General features: G+C 44.0%; 1 protein-coding gene across 1 annotated transcript in view; it reads left to right on the top strand.

The window, feature by feature from the left end:
- Window positions 1-17647, top strand: part of LAMA4 (laminin subunit alpha 4) — a gene marked incomplete at its 5' end in the record, with an annotated part of 102145 nt that overhangs the window by 41682 nt on the left and 42816 nt on the right. Inside the window, 7 exons of the mRNA XM_084261325.1 lie at window positions 3005-3219; window positions 6588-6683; window positions 7997-8148; window positions 8289-8399; window positions 11681-11792; window positions 14934-15101; window positions 15857-16050. Coding sequence (XP_084117451.1) covers window positions 3005-3219; window positions 6588-6683; window positions 7997-8148; window positions 8289-8399; window positions 11681-11792; window positions 14934-15101; window positions 15857-16050 — 1048 coding nt within the window. The remainder of the gene's footprint in view (window positions 1-3004; window positions 3220-6587; window positions 6684-7996; window positions 8149-8288; window positions 8400-11680; window positions 11793-14933; window positions 15102-15856; window positions 16051-17647) is intronic.

A 17647-nucleotide genomic window follows, 5' to 3' on the forward strand; every position in this document is an offset into this window, starting at 1 on the left:
AAATCCAGGGTTTGTTCATGCCCCAAACGTTAAAAAAGATAACTGAACAAATTATATTTCAGTGGCCAAAGCGAACAGACAAAAAAGGGTTCCTTTGGCATTGCCAGGGAAGAGGAAGCTAATTTCGTGCTCACCAATAATTACAGGAAACAAACGTTGCTGCAAAATGAAACAAAGATAAATCAGCAGCTTTATTATGGGAGAGGAAAGATTCTTTGTTAGACAACAAAGAGCCATTTATTGATACAAGATAGGAAAAGACATTCACCACAGACCTCTGCTTTTTCAGTGCAGTATGTTTCCATCCAGTGGCTTCTGCTATTCTCACATGCTGCCAACCATGCAAAAGAGATCAAGCTCAGTCCAGCCCTATGAGAGATGCACTGAGTGGCAAAGGGAAGGGGAAAGTGAAGGTGACACGTTTATTTTCAGCTCTAAAAGTTTTTATTTGCTTTAGACAGCTATGCCAGATGAAGAGATATAGCTAATAAAAGTGAATCAGATGGTCATAAAAAGCAGCACGCACACAATATATCTGCGAGGCTGTGAGAAACTGTCCACTACATTTCTGGCAAGTCAAACAAATGGTGTATTTCACAGAAAGGGGTGTGGGGGGGTGGAAATCCCCTTGCCTTGATGAGAAGGCAGATGTTTTGGGCCTGATAGGAACAGTGCACAGACTTCAGGAGATGCTGGCTGAAAGCCAGAGCTGGGTAGCAGTAAGCAAAATGTTGGTGTCACCCCAGCACTGCTCAGTGGCTTCTGTGACACGGTGGCCACATTGGACAGGTGGCCATTTGGAAAATGCCTAACTAGAGAAAATTTAAAAGAAGCTCTGCAAGACACAGAATAAAGGAATAATTTTATTTATGTTTTTTTTTTAAATCCAGAGTAGGGTTTTTTTCTGGTTCAAACTTCATAAACATAGTGTAGTTTTGAAAATTGGGAAAGCACTACAGTCTCAGATTGGTTGAAATATTTGGCATAACGAAACAGTAGCACTACCCATCACTGCCTGCTCTTTCTCCCTCTGGTCCCACGGGAATGGGGAGTGACTCCACTCAAGTCAGCTAAATCGCACTCATTATGCTCCATGTCGCATTCACAGTTCTCTGAGCAGGGCACAGAACTCCAGGTCACACTTTTATCCTTTACATCTGGGTCACCCAAGTGGTAAGATCTGCACCAAAGCTTCTGGCAGTGCTGCAGAGAAACAGACAGAGTCTTTGTCGCTGGCAGTATTTGAGGCAGCCAAGTGATTTACATTAAGATGCTTAAGATTTTATGTGTTTTTACTGTGGGGTTTCAGGACTGGAACATGAACAAAGCAGCACTGAGGAAATTACTTTATTAAAAAAAAAAAAAAAAAGCATCAGCAAATGTAGGAACAGATCAAAACTAGAAGCTCTTATCAGATCTCCAACACGTTCATCGTTCAGACATACCAGAACCTGGATTTGACTGTGCTCATATTTTAGGAGACAACAGACCTCAGCAGATCAGGTCCCCCAGCCAGAAACCTGGGAAACTAAACTGCCTGAGAGATCATCCTCCCTGCCAACAGACAGCAGAACAAACAGCATCTTAAAAGAGGACTTTATGGGTGGGAGAAAAGACAAGGACAACAGCATGATAAGACAGGCTGAAATGCAATAACCACTCCTTACCTAAATCACGGCAACAACTATTCAATCCTTTGATCTCCTCAGTCAGCAGTTTCTGCACCAGTTATCCCCCTTCCCGCAGTTTCTTTATTCCCAGTTTGGGGCTATGAGTCCCTGACCTCTGTGCTCCAGGCTGCTGGGTCACTGACCCTCCTGCAGTGATACTGTGAGTGTCATGGGTTGTCCCTGTCCTGCCAGTGACCCTTCCAGTCCCTCAGCCACTGCTTCAGGCTCCTCCAGCCCCTGGTTTGCCCAGAGAAGCCCATGCTCAAGGATTTGCTCCTGGAAGCTGCTCCATGTCCACTCCTGTGCCAGTTTTGTTTGCCTCACTGGTTGTTTTGCAAAGTCCCTCTAGCTCATAGGATTAAGCTTGTTTCCTGCTACTACCAGAAATGCCTTTAACTGAAACTCACCCCTTTGTTTCCAAATGCTGACACCAAATCCTCTACCTTTTGCCTCAGCTTAGGGTCACTGATGACACAGGAACATAAGGTATTGCTGGTTTGTCCTTCAAAAACCACTGCAGTTCCAACATGTCTTCCACGTTAAGATGCAGCAGTTTTTCAGCTGAAATGCTTCCCAAATGTGACGTGACATGAAAAGCAATTTGGATCCATTTCAGGCCTCCCTTGGAGTGCTTTTCACTGACCGACCTCCCTCCCTCTGCAAAGCAGCAGAGGAATCCTCCTCTCCTGGGCTGGTGGCTGCTCTCAGCCTTTTGCCCTCAGACAGCAGGCTAAAATCAAACAAATCTGAAAAATAGAGGCTGGTTAAGGGCCTGTTTTATTTTGCAAAAATAACCCAGAAACTATCCCAGTGCTGCACTATAGAATTATTTATAGAAATGTTTTCTGATCAGTATTTTGTTACATGCACCATAAAAATAAGGTCTGCCCTTCCTCTTGAGTTTCAGCATCATGAAATGCAAGGCCTTATCCCAGTTTCCTATATAAAACAATATAGCTGGTGAGATCCAAAACTGAGAGAGACCAAAATAAACACCAGAGCTGCCTCTCTGCCAAGGTCATTCTGTCATAGATTTTAAAACAATGGGGAACAAATCATTTTGCTGCTAAAGACACGCACACACAAAACCACCGCAGACTGGTGTGATTGAGAAACCAGGAGTGTTCAAGGAGGGAAAAATATATAACTGTACAGATTGAGGTCAGAGCACAGAAGAGCCTCTGCAGCAGCAGAGCTCCTAAGTTGCCTTCTGTCCTTTAGTAGCCACAGACCATCATCGATTCCTGGTGACACGAATAAGGTCAGAGAAAAGAGATGATACAGCAGATGGGAATGTCATTGCTCGTCATCACCGGGCTTGCTCTTCCTTCCAGGTGTGCCCCTGGTTACTATGGGAACCCTCTGCTAATTGGAAGCACTTGTAAAAAATGCGATTGCAGCGGCAACTCCGACCCAAACCTGATTTTTGAAGACTGTGATGAAGAGACGGGCCAGTGCCGCAACTGCCTGCGCAACACCACCGGGTTCAAGTGCGAGCGATGCGCTCCGGGTTACTACGGGGACGCCAGAGTTGCTAAAAACTGTACAGGTACTGTCAACAGCTCCACTGGGCACAGCAAAACACAGCACAGCACGGTCTGTGGATGACCTGCCAGAGAGCAGAGCTGCCTGTATCCATCACCAGGCACTTGTGGCTGCAGGAGGCAGGGGATGCAAGTGGCCACCTTGCTGGTTGGGATAATTTGGATTCCTGTTTGGCTGAATTATCCCTTCTTCCCACTGCCCACAAGGACATCTCAAACAGGATGAACGTAGGCACTATTGTATCCTGCATCTAAGGTTTCCCTAGGCAGAGATTTCACCTTTGTGTTTGTTCACACCACATGCTGCCCAGCATGACCACTCAGACTGATGGCTCTTAAAGACTTGAAAGCAGTTTTTATGGGAACAGTATCACCCTTCCTGTCCTGCCCCAATCCCTGCTCAGTTTCTGCTAGTTTTCACACTGATAACGCATTCTGCAGTTGCCAATTATCTGCAGTTGCCATGTTTCCATGTAATCTTGCTGATTGCTCTATTTCCACACCAGACATGACTACTTCCAGGGTCTGGTAAAGTGCTACCAAGATCTTACCAAAACAAGCCCACACAGAGGGGTCACAGAGGTTTACATCCTCTGACATAATTACTCTCCTAATTTACAAGGAGTTACATCCAAATAGGACTTTGTCCTTGCTTTGCTTCTGGGACACAAGATTACATCCTCCTTAAAGCACTGAGGAAGAGCTACCCTTTACCAGGGTCCTTCCCTCAAGGACCAGAACACAAGTGGGGGGGATTAATCCCTCCAAGCTCTCACCCAGACTTGAAGGTAAGACACCACCAAACTTGGCTCCCGAATGCCACGAGGCAGGAGAAACACACCCAGCACTTCAGCTCAGCAAACTGCAGCCATCGTGCCCTGGCCATGTACAGAAGCAGAGCTTCAGACAGCTACAAGTAGCTTTGCCAGAAGCCTGAAGATTACAGGGCATTCCAAGTATCTGTGCCGATCATGCAAGGCATAATTTTGGAAGGCATCTCTGAACACAGAGTGTCTAAACTGAAGGCACACTTCCATCACCTCAGTACAGTTTTAGGTCGTACCCTTAAGGAGTTGCAGGAATTGCAAGCAGAATGCCTATGTACAGGTCTGAGGAACAGTTTAACTGGGATTTCACTGTGCACAGGACTTTTCTACACAGGTTTTTCACACAAGCTACCAATCAACTTGGTAATTCCCTTCATGAGCAGATTTCCTTGTAGTGTTTGATCTCTGCTAAAAATAGGAAGTGCATGGGCACTTGAATGTGTTGTGAGAAGTACATCTTTTCTCTGTTTAGGAGTGCATTTAATCTTGTAGTTAACTCTAACAAATCCTGATTATGAAGTATTATGTTTCAGAGAATTACACACTTCTCGTTTCATCTTCATTTCTGCTAAACAATGCACGGCACTTAACAGTGCTGCACAGACTGCCCACACCACTCAATTCATCCACAATATCCAAACTATTAATGGGCAGTTTACAAGGCATACAAGTTTAACTTCGGCATTCTGAAGCCATTTGGAACTCTTGTTTAGAAAAATATTGATTCTGAAATAAGACAAATACCTTCTTTGAAATACAATAATATCAAAAATAGACTAGTGCAAGAAACAAGAGTCTGTGCACATGGTTTCCACAGAGCACCTCAAAGGCTATACAGAACAAAAAACCACAGAACTAAATGAGCAAACAGCTCATTCCAGCTAAGATCACCTCTTTTTCTTTTGAGCAAAAGGCAGTATCTGTGTAGCTGTGAATAGCAGTTTTCAGCTTCTTTTCAATAATTTTTTTAACCAGGTATCCTTCAGCCACACTTCAAAACTTTCCACAAACGTCCTCAGAAATAAAGGTGAATCTAGCTTCCTCCAACAGTAAGCCACCAAGGCTGTGAAAGTCTTAACTCCCAACTAAAATTGCAGTACCTCCTAAAGAAGTAGACAAAAAATTTTCAGGAATGCTTTTGAAATTAATTTACTATAAGCATTTGTGTAGAAAATTGTTGCCCATTTAAATGAGAAGACACTGTTTGAGTTTCTTGAGCATCAATCTCATCCAAATTTTAATCCTGTAACTGAATCCTTGCCACCTGTTTTGGGGATAGCCTTGATCTTGTGATGTAGGTAAAGAGAAACGCCTGCCTTCAACAAAGATTTTTTTTCTCACACTTTTTAACAAAAGAAATAACAAATCAAAAGCTGTGGGTCCAAGAGCTGGGAGACACGCAGTTAATACAGATTGTAGTGAGGTCAAAATACGACTGCACCACAGAACTCATAACCAAATTCTGTTCTCCTGATGGTACAAAAATGTGAGTAGTTCTACAAATACAGGTTCAGTTACACAGAATTATTCCAGTGTTAGTGCATCAGGTTGACTTTGAAGCTGCACTACACATTTTCCCTGATATTTCCTCGAACGTGCAATGTGGAATGTAAACATGAGGGCAATTCACAGAGAACAATGAATGGGCTGCACTAAAATGGCAGTAAATGATTTTGTTACATGAGATCCTGCTGAAACCATGAATCACAAGAGCAAAATGACTTCCAGATAAGTCACTGCTGTTCTTATGTTTTGCTTGAGTTTTTGTTATTCTATTAAAGTGTTCCAAGAATATTTTAATCTTTAAAATAATATATTTTAAAAGGTCAATTAAACCTTGAAAGAGACACTTTAGATTAAATATCATAATTTTTTTAAAAAGCTACTTGTGCTGGCAATAAACCTGTATCTTACTCAAGTTTTAAAAAAATGTAAAGCTTTATTTATTCTTCATTGTAAATGGTAAGAGATATTTACTTATTATATGCTCAAGGGTGATGAGGGAATTGGGAGTCCACTATCAGTCCCTGATAACTGGAAAGCTTGTAGAGCAGCCGCCTGACACAGTGTTGATAAGTTCCACAGGTCTGTGGAGAGATTTGAAACTAATAATTGGGGGTTGGACCCGATGATGTCTTGAGGTCCCTTCCAACCCCTATGATTCTGTGATTAACTTTAGTTGTACTGCTTTCCTTAACCCGTCTCCTAAGCATCACCCTCTCCAGACAGTGATGTATAATGGCCCAGACAGGCAACTCTGTCCTCACTGACTCTGCTTGTGGCCAGCTGTGAAGCTTCAAGCAAGTTGCTTCAGGCTTCCTGGTTCTGTTTCCTGTCTCACAGTTTGTCTGGTCCACCTCAACCACAGTGCAAGCAGCATGTTTTTCTACATACTGAAGGAAACATCAGGTCCAAGAAGCCCTTGATTTTGGTTTCACTCTCCATGCACAACCCAAAGTACAATCACTTCACTAGCCTCCGGGGAGGAAAGGTGGGTTGTACCTTTTCAAGATTCTTCTTTCAAAAATCCTTTCTTTTTCCCCCAGAATGTAACTGTGGAGGAAGGATGTGCAACAGCCAGACTGGAGAATGCCTTGCAGACAGTCCAGAAGTTTCTACTGGCACAGACTGCCCAACCATCAGTAAGATTATCATAAGAACACCAAAAATTAATATCTCTCTTGTATTCATATGCTTGCAAGTACTAACCTAAGAGCTTGATTCTTGGTGGGCTCAGCACTGTGACCTTGGTTCCACAGTACACTTAAACATGTAAATATACACAGTGCCCCACTGACAGAGTATTTAAACATGTTCTTGCTTGTCTGAGTGCAAGCATAGGTCCAACTCTGTGCTGCAGACTGAATGTTCAGGTACAAACAGTGGAGCAGCAGGGAAGTATTACCAAAGACCATTCTATAGACTCTAGGATAATATTCTGGCCCTAAATTCTGCCATCACAACTTCATCTGTGCCATCTTGCATATAGTTTCTGTTTTTCTCATTCTACATCTACTATCAACTGTTGCTGTTGACAATTTGACATATATCCATCAGTCAGTTGCCTTCCCGCTCTCATCTCCCCATATTCTAATGACAGGAAGACTGGAGACTTCCCAGAAGCACTGTGTTGTAACTAGTGGTAACCACTGAAGGTTTTGGGTTTTTTAAATGTTAGTATGATTATGCCTGTGGTATAAAGCAGGCTGTGTTGCACACATGGGTTCCTAAACTGACTCTGAAAAGAGTGGTTCATGTGCCTGGAAGTGCAACCAGAAGGAAAACATTTGGGAGCTGCTGCCATCAAGAATACAGAGGATACAATACCAAGCAGAAGCTTCTGTAGGAATCTGTGTTTTGTGTTCACCTAAGACCCCTGCATTTAGCAGTGGCACCAATGCCACTAAAAGCAAGGTGGTGCTGCAAGCATTCAGCAGAGGATATAGCTCTGCAGAAGTGTATCCCAAACATGTTACAACTGTGTTTTCAGAAGTTGCCTTCTTAATGAAATTGGCAGCCAAAAGCCCATCTGCTGGACATCGGTACTTCTCATACCACCAAATTTTAAAAACAAAGTTTTGGGATCTGAGAAAATACAGTTATTTTTTTGACCCTCATCTGTTGTTCTTCAGGCCACAAGCACATAGAGCCCCTTGGGAATAGCCAGGAAATACCTTGTTTTCCTTTCTCCTACCCTACTGATTACGGAGCCGCTGTGGCAGCCTCTTAGAGCAGTCCCATCTGGTGCTGCTCGGCTGGAAGCATGATGACTGTACTGTGGGACCTTGCAAGTGGGTGGACAAGAGTGAAAGAAAAATGGGGATCCGTCTGAATCCATCAGTGACAAAGACAGGGAACACCATGGGGCAGGAGCACTATGATGTGAATTTAAGATACTTGCTGTTAACTGACAAAAACCCTGAAGAAAAATGACACTCTGTTAATTTCTTACCAGGCTGCGACAAATGTATTTGGGATTTGACAGATGACATCCGATTAGCAGTTCTGGCTATCGACGACAGCAAATCAACCTTACTGAGCATTTCTACAGGTGTTGCAGCTCAAAAGCGCTTGAATGACCTGAACCTTACTACCAACCATCTCCAGGTACAAACATTGATGACATTTTATTTCTTAATGTCATTTTAATCTATGAATTTCCCCTCTATTCTTGTAAATTTCAATCGCTGTTCTCATCAGAGAAATAACTTGTTTTCAGATGCACTGACTTTTTACCCCCCACACAGGCAGCAATGTCCAAGAAAAAGAACCATGCTGCACTTTGGACCATGGAGGTTGATGATGCTGCAGATGAAATGAACGATCTCCTGAGAGAGGCAGCAACTCTTGATGAACAGGTTTGTTCATAGCCCCCTGCCAGAGCTCTGACAGTTTACGTTTTGTCATATTCACATGTTGGCATAAGAGGTCAAGATAGAATAGTTACAGTTGGAAGGGACCTACAACAACCATCTAGTCCAACCGCCTGACCACTTCAGGGCTGGAAATATGTTATTCAGGGCACTGCCCTGAAACACTGACAGGCCTGGGGCATCAATCACCTCTCTAGAAAGCCCGTTCCAGTGCTTGACTGCCCTGTCAGTAAACTGTTTCCTGACATCAAATCTGAACTTCTAGGCTCACGAAAAAGGAGTGAGGGTGCCCTAAGAAGGTAGTTGGGATAACTTGTCTATTTCTAAGCTTTCTACTTTAGTTCTGAATGAAAAGCATAAACGATCTACCAACTCTTCTTCCCAGAAAAGGAAGCATGTAGGGCTGTAGTGTCTGTTGAATGTGGTCAGGGGCTTGTCACCAATCACAAAAAGCCTCCCCCTTAGGTTCTGAGATCCCACCTACACCCCTACACAATGTTTGCTCTAAAAAGGAGGCATTGCCTTTCTGTTTCACATTTTGATTTCTAATTAAGAGAAGTAACCAACACTAAAGTAATTCTGATTGACTGTGGGAGTATTTGTACTATGTCTATTTTACATGTGTGCTCTCCTAAAATTAAATTAGCCCCGATTAGACACTTCAAAATACATTACAAAACTGCCAGTTTAAAAGGTTTTTCACGTACCCACTGAGATGGGAGCCTGATCAGCACTCAAGATATGTTTTAACACAACTGTATCATAAATGTTGCAGCCACATTCAATTGCTAGGCTATAAAATTAAGGTTATCTGCACGCAGCTCACATAACACTTTCATTGCACCCTAGAAGAATCCTGATACACATTAAGAGAAGAAATAGGGTTCAAAATTGCTTCTCCTCGATTTTAAAGAGATATTATTAAACCTTTCTGTTGCTAAGATATATATTATATACATCTATGTTATTCCCAGATATAACAACAGCTGTAGTATGACTAGAGTACATTTCACGGTTATTGCAAAATGCCAGACCTTGTATTCACTTACCAATTCCTTCACAAGACAAATTAAAATTATACCTTAGACTAAAACTCAAATACAGGAGCAAGTAGGAGAAAGAAAAGAAAGGGAAAAAAAAAAAGACTGTATAGATAGAGGAAGAGAAAATTTGGGTTTGGCTGTTTTTAATCAGCACTTATTTAGTAGAAAGGGTACTACAGAATTACACAGCCTATGCTTGTGTTCAAGAGAGGTTTGATTAAATCAGGTCCCCCACATACACACCCCTCTGTACCTGTGAAAATCCAGCAGAGCTCTATGTAGTTGCAGGCAGGATGATTAAGGCTTTAGGTTTTCTAGGAATATTTAGTGAATTTGAATAACAATGATTTTGTCATCTTCAGTACCATCTGAGGATTTCCTAGCTCGTTCCTCAGTTTGACTGTTGCTGAACCAGTGAATTCAGTGTTTCCTCTGGCCTTTTCTCCCTGGCTATTCCCAATGTTGTTCCACATGAATGGCTGCAATCAATTGAGAAGGCAGGGAAATAATGGCCCCGGACTCTCTCAGCTGAAGGAAGGCCACAGTATTAATTCTGCATATATTGGACTTTTTGCTCTTGTTTATGGAAAATAGGCACTAGGACCTTCTGTTCAGAGCATTTCAAGTGCTCGTCCCCATGTCTGAGGGGTCTCTGGAGATTCTGAGCTAAACCCTGAGGGCAGGATGCATGCACCTGCTGTAGGGAAGCCCTCCTGCCAAGAGTAAACGTGAGCTGTAACTCCCGGAGCCTGTTTGGGACCAGCTCAGGGTACAATAGCACGTAGTTCGACCCTGGATGTTTGGCAGGGACTTGGAGGAGCCGAGGACCTCTCGGTCCTCTCCTGGCCTCTCGGGAAGCGTCAGGCCGAGTCTCTCTGTACACGGGTGGGAATTTGGGAGTCCCTCAGAGCGACCCTCGCTTGTGCTGCTCTGTCCCCCATCGGTCACCCAGCAAACAGCAAACCTGTCTCGGCAGCTCCCTGCCTGTTCTGTAGCTAAAAATCTGTCAAGGAAGGAGCATTATGCGAAGGCCAGTGCGCGTACAAACAGCCCGCTGCTGGAAATGGGCGTGAAGTGCCGGTGCCGAGCAACGGAGCTTCCCCGAGAAGCCCCAGTGGCCTAAGGCAATACGAGTCAGGCACGCAGCGCTTGCCTGTGAATAACAACACACACACACAACGTCCCAACCTCACACCCCCCCCCCCCCCCCCCAAAAAAGCCCAACCCCAAGTGCATGGAAATAACCCGGAACCCCCTCCGCACCCCCAACAACGCGCGTCCCCCTCGGAGACGGCCGCGGGCGCCCCCTGGTGCCTCTGCAGGCCGCCGGCTAGAGCCGCCGCCGGGGGCCGGGCCTCTGCCCGCGCCGGGCCCGGCAGGCACTTGGCGCATCGAGCATGACGTGAGCACCTCAACAGGCTAATACCCTCCGATTTAGGAGGTGTCGGGGCACCCCAAACCGGGAAACTAACCCCACGGTGGGCATGTTTGCTGGTTCAGCCCCGGCGGGCACTGTGAATCGATCACCTCATGGCTGGCGAGGGTGTGTTGCCGGCTTACGCCTGTGCATGCACACGCATCGCCCCCCCATATTACTAATTTTTTCCTCTTTCTCGAGAAACACTGGCTAAAATTCCAGCTCAGGACTCCCAAGGTCAGTGGCCTTCTCAGCAAGATGGCTACTGCGACATAAGGCACTTCATTTCCCTGCTACATAAAGAACCGCAAGGCAAAGCACAGCCTCCGACGCAATATACGACAGGAGGGTGCCTGTGCGCCTCCGTATTTTGAGTCCTCAGGCATTTCCTTAAGCTGCAGAGCTGGGGATCTCACTTGAGGGAGACACTGATCTAAAAATGGTTGTAAGCTCAACGCCTTGTTCCACAGTCTATATGCTCACTCAGGAAACGCCGTAGCCAGCAAAATGAGCCAGCCTAGGAGACTCAGCAGATGGGAGTTTACAACTGTACCTAATTTATGGCAATTTGATTGCAGCAAATGGTGGATAAATGTGGGACAGATTTTAATCTCGCTGCAATCCTGAAAATACTGACAAGACAGCCCTTCACTTCAAACCTTCCTGCAAATGCCGCTTTCTATGATAAATGGACTGCCACAACCTCACCGGGAGAAAGCGAAATGCGTGTTTACACTGCTCATCCTCACGCATGCATATGGATCTGAAAAGAAATCTAATGTCTAGTTCACATGGTTTATTCATAGGGAAATGAAGCATCCAGCAAAGGTCTACTGGTACAGAAGGAAACCATGGAGACCAACAACCGTGCTACTCAGCTTGTGCAGCAGCTCAGTAATATGAGGGATAACATTCAAGGTAAATAGATTTCTTTCTGGTTCAGCTCAGTGTCAAATATGTATTCATGAAGCCTCCAGCAAAAAAATGTCACAGCACCCAGGCACTCTCGGAAAGCAACCAGCACATAAGGCTTTTCCAGGCTGCAATGCCATGGCAAAAACTTGTCTCTCTTAAAAGACAACTGATGCCACGTACTGACTGGGTCAGACGCTTAGAGCAAGGGCTTCTCTTTCTTTTTTTTTCTGTCTTTGACAGAGCTAAATAATAGCAAATAGGTTTACACTGAATACTTCAGGCTAATTCAGCTTGTAGCCTTTGTTTATTTGAATAGGTGCTCGAGGTATTTATGTACACTTGTGATTAAAAAAACAGTATCAGCTTGGGGTGGGATGGAGCCATAAAGACAAGCACAGGATGGGGGAGGGAAGTGTTCCCTGTCTTACTTAGCAGACTCGTGCACATGCACTTTTCCCATCCTGCTGATAAGTAATGGAGGCCATAGGCACAGCAAGACAGGTTGCTTAAAAATTATGCTTTCCCTTTTGAAGCCATGGCAGCCAGTTAGGTGAGACTACCTCTGGTCATCGCACCAGTGAGTGTTAGTTTAAATCCAAATTTTGCCTTTTTTGCCAACTGTCACCCAGTAGGATTGTGCTGGTGCCTATAAATTCATGCAGATGCTTCTAAAAAGGAGAGGATGCTGAATAGTAAATAATTACATGACCTTACTGCTTCCCCAGGCTCAGTGTGGGAAGCAGTGGTGATTTTCTTTTCAAGCTCCTTATCACTTCCTCTGATCAGAATTTCCAAGTGAGTTTGGGTCCAGACACATCTAAAGAGCATTACAGCCTAGCTGTTGTCCTCTGGTTCCTTTCTTTTTCTGTTTTTTTTTTTTCCCTGAAATACCGTAGAATTGGAAAACTGCATTCACATTGCCTTCTTTTTCCACAAAGGAAGTGCTGCCTCCAGTAAAAGTGAAAGGCAGAATTGTAAGCCGTATGGTTTATGCAAACTGTCAGTAATGGTTATAGTGATGCTGTTTCTCAGTGGGGAAGATAAACATGATGATGAAGATCTCCCAAAAAGGAAGACTGAAACCAAGAGCTGTTTCCTGTTTAAATGTTGGGACAAACTGTCACCTGTTATCCCAGTGTCCTGCTCACCTGTCCATATGATGTGAGAGGATGCAGATAAAACATAAAAAGTCCATCTTGGGGCAACATCCTAGAGCAATAAATTAAAAAACTATAACTTCTGATTGTAATAATATATATTTTACACTTTCCAAGATAAAGATTTATTTTTTTGAGGCCACAAAACCTCTTGCATCTTCAAGAATTTTTACTGCCTTGTATATCAAAGGATAAATGACAACAGTGAACACCTTCCCAAGCAAAACTCCACTTATAAATTATTTCCTAGTCAGATGATCATCTTCATCTGGAATATCTAAACCACATCATTATCATGCTGACATATAAAACTGAGATTAAACCAGTTGCAGCCTCTTCCCTGGTACCTACAGAAAGCAATAAAACACCAAGGAAATGGATTCTGAAGCACCCCTGCCCCCTGAACATCTGCATCATGAAAGCCTCCATCCTGCCATAGAGCAGTCTTCCACAGCAGTCATCCTGCCCAGTCTTCCACAGAGCCAACAGTACAAAAGCTGTTTATGGCACCAGAATAGAAAGGCTGACTGACAGCTGAGGCTAAACGGCCCTTTTTCAATATTAATACTTGATTAACAGACCTAAGTAGTTCTGTCTTAGAGCACTTACTGCAAGCTCTGTGGCAACTTGTGTAAGGAAGAATGGTTACATATCCACTGGTAGCCTTGCTTATCCTTCTCTCCCTTGGTGCTTCAACCATTGCTTTATTTCAGCAAACCTAGTTAGGTTAACATATCCCATCACACACAAGAGGCAAGCTGAGACCAGGCTCACTGGATCACACACAATGAGCCTCATTGTATGTCACTAACAATCACTGGTTGACCTCTGTGAACCTCCCTTTTGTGTTATTAATTAGTTTGGGGCAGGACAGGTACCACAGAAGGTAGACATCTATCTAGTTTGGCCCACAAACAGCACAATCAGGCTGTGAATAAGACAGTGTTTGTTTATCCAGAAAGACAAGCAGGTGACAATTATTTCCACCATGCTGAAAACTATTCTTCTGTATTGCCCTTGTAGAAGACAAGCCACTCTTTACCCCAGGGAAGGTGTATGTCTGCAAACACACACATGTGTGTGCCAGCATGAGAAGGAAAGAAATCCATGGAGCCTCTGGTGGTGATGTGTTACTGCTCAGTATGAGCCTTTAAAGCTTCACTAATAGGCTCAAGAGCCAGCAAGAAACTGCATAAAAAGACACTCTGCCAAAGGCACAGTTATGCCACAAATGGACATCTATTTTTTGCAAAAATATTGCAGAGGCATAGTGCTGGCTTTACCAGCTCTGGCTGGCCACTGAAGGAACAATGAACACAAGCCTACTTACTGCTTACATTGTAGGGTGTAAAAGAGGTATTCGAGGCCAGGGAGCAAGGGGTGGGTAAACTTTGTAATGCCTATGCTGGGGATGGGTAAACTCAATTTCAGCTGCAAGGATCCAGCAGCGTGTTTTGAACTGAGACCAAAACCTTGAAATAGAATCTGTCTCCAAACCAGCCAGGCAGTCAGTCAGGCCAGAAGCCATATGTTACCTCTTTAGGGTGCCTCAGACTTCTTCAGATGGAAAAAAGAGGTTGCCTCAATCTCCTTGCCGTTGTTGTTATTTAATAAACATAACGTTTCAGCAGCAGCACTTAAAAACCACAATCCTGGATGAAAGCCCCAGCCTGCTACATGCCACAGAATAAAATGATGATCCTGGCCTAGAAGAACTGCCAAGCCAAATAATGCACACAACCCATGCCTGCTTGATCTCATTTTCTTTTGCTGAGCTCCCCAACGTGTACCAGAAAGTGTTATGTATTTACAGGTTTAATTTTAAGACTGGACTAAGCATAATAATTATCTACTGTAGAGCTGGGAGATAATTAAAACTTTCTTTTGTCGTCAGCATGATCTGGATTCAAAAAAGTAGAAGTACTCCACAGTATTTACTTCTCTGTAGCCATGTTGGACTGGCCATCTGTTCCTTTTCCCCCCCCAGAAATCAGCAGCAAGATGAAATACTATGCAATGCAACAGGAGCTGAGCTCTGAAGAAATTGCCCAGAAGCTGAGCGAGGCTGAGGAGATGCTGAAGGCGATCAAACACCGTAAGCCTTTCACTGATCAGAGGCAACTTGCAGATGAGGAGGAAAACGCAGCGGAGGAGGGTAAGTTTTAAATCTGTTTGCCACTCACCCACACGTTGATGGGCAGCTGGCACGGGCTGGGCAGCTCTGGGTAGCTAGGTGGGGAGGACCAGCAGGCAATTGGCAAGCACCGACTGAAGGTCTGAAGATGCTGCTGCTTCCAAATGCCTGCCCCGAGTGTCTGATGGCACTTGCTGCCTCCATGGCAGCATGGACCAAAAAATAAGCGTGTGTCTGTGTGCATCTGCTCACTGCAGCACCTCAGTGACAGCCACTTAAGGAGGTTTGTGCCAGGGCTGGAACTGCTCATGGGAATGTCTCCCGTCCCCCCCGCCAGCTCTGCCATGGGGACAGTAAGCTCCAGCAAAGAGAGAAATACTGCTGGTATGGGAAAGAGGGGCAGCTTCATTCTCACAGCTTGGTGAACATGAGGCAGAGCCCCAGGACATTAAGGACTGTCTTCTCCAAAATAGCCTGCTTAGCTGTGACTACAAAAAACAAATGAAAAGCAGAGAAAACAAAGCTGAGTTTCTTTCAGGAAAAGCTACATGAGAGGGGGAATTAGTAGGATTAAAATGAGATACTAAAATGAGAGGCAACTTTCCTATTCGAAAGAGGAGGGAAAATCAAAGCCTAGGTATGCAATCTCTCAAATGAGCTTTCGACAACTGGGTTTTACGGTCCCATGAGTAGCAGCAACAGAAACTGTTGCATAGGTAAGTTTTGTCAGAAATCCAAGCTTTGGATTACTCAGCATCTTCTGATCTTTCTCCCAGTGCTCCAGCAAGTGGAAGAGTTTCACGAGAGGTACAATGACACCAGATCTCTCGTATCTGATGTGCTGGACCAGCTCAGCGAACAGGACATGAAGCTGTTGGACCTGGAGGAGGCGTTAGACCAGGCGCTTGACTATGTTATACAAACAGAGGATATAAATAAGGAACACGCAGCCACTCTTCAGAGGCGTGAGGTACTACATGATGCATTTATCATCACTGCTTTCTGTGAGCACTCCTCTGACAGTGTTTAAAATAGTAGATTGCAAACAATTTAGATTCGGGAAATTCTTGGACCACTCAGCAGGATGAGCTTGACCCTCCAGTTCTAGGCAGCAAGTTGTGGAAGTGCAAGGTGCTATTTATATTCATGGAGTGACAATAAATGACAAGTTTTGGCATGGCATGTCTCAGCAGGCCCAGGAACAGATGGATACTAATGCCTAAACTAGGAAGAAGAATTACAACAAAACCCAAGAAGCTTAACATCCCATGTAGTGTGGCTGCTATAAGTATTGTGGTGGGATTGTTTCACCTGTTAGGTACTCATTTATAATGCAGAAGGATTTCACGCTCATGAAAGTAGTTTTACAGACTTTGCACTGCATTTGTGCCCTAAGCTGAGTGCATTCATAGTGCCTCATCCAATTTTTTTCTCTGGGCCTCTTAAACAAAATGCATCCCCGTTTGTTGTTTTTTTTTTTTTTTTAAGGAAGAGCAGATGATTGTCCTTGCATCTCCAAGCACAAATCCATTCTCTACCTTCTCCACAACAGAAACCCTGAAACTGGGTTTCCTACTTACTGGGTGAACAGCCCAGCTACAGGCTGCTGCCAGGCTGCAGCAATTTCCCCTTACGCTCCCCTTGACATTCAAACAAATAGTTTCAGTATTTGGAGCAAAGTAATCACTCCAGAGGAGATCTCAGAGGAGACCTGTCCCCAACAGCGCTGAAGGGGGCCGTGTTTGCCTGTAAGTGGTGGTATTAGGTTCAAATCCCATCTGGCTGATGAGGAAATTGAATTTTCAGGCCTTTTATCCCAGAAAAGTATCCAATCCATCAGTCATGCAAAAGGACTGGGTTTTTTCTCCTCCCAGCAGTTTTGTGACTCTTTCCCTGTTTTCTTTAGTTTCCTATAAGGGACACAAACCCGGCATGTCCCACCTGAAACTTGTCTCTTTATTTTTTCAACAAAGAATAAAATCACAAAGAGAATAATTTGGGACCATTTGAGTTGAACTGTTTTCATGTCAATGTCTGCAATTTTATGCATTCTGGAAGAGAGGGGTTTAGGGAGCAATTCTGTGATTTGAAGAACGATCTTGCACATTCAGGACAACTTCTGGGTTTCGTAGCATCAGTGGCTGAGTTTTGAGCTCTTGAAATTCGCAGTGCTCAATGTTCCTGCTGATGTGGAACTGAATAAAGAAATCAGACATGCTGTTCTTGTGAATTCTTCTACAGTCAGCCCGGGATCCTTATGTACAAAGCCTCTTCTGTTGTTCCATTGTTTCATAATTACAGCGCCAAGCTGCAGCTCATCTCACATTTATGAAGCAAAGCCTGAAGTGTGTAGTCACAATTGTTCACTGTTTTTAACATGCTGGATCTTCATTATTCCTCACAATGAAGGCAGATGCTGTGCAAAAGAGACTGTTCACATTAGCTTTACTATTGAGAAGGAAAAGAAATCTGTGTATACTGTAGATTTAAAAAAACTCCAGAAGAAAACAAAAAATTAGTCCAGGACCAGTCTGTAAAAACCAGGTTTGATTTGTCTCTGCTGGAAA

This window comes from Gallinula chloropus (assembly GCF_964237585.1).
Source record: "Gallinula chloropus genome assembly, chromosome: 3".
NCBI classification, from domain to species: Eukaryota; Metazoa; Chordata; class Aves; order Gruiformes; family Rallidae; genus Gallinula; species Gallinula chloropus.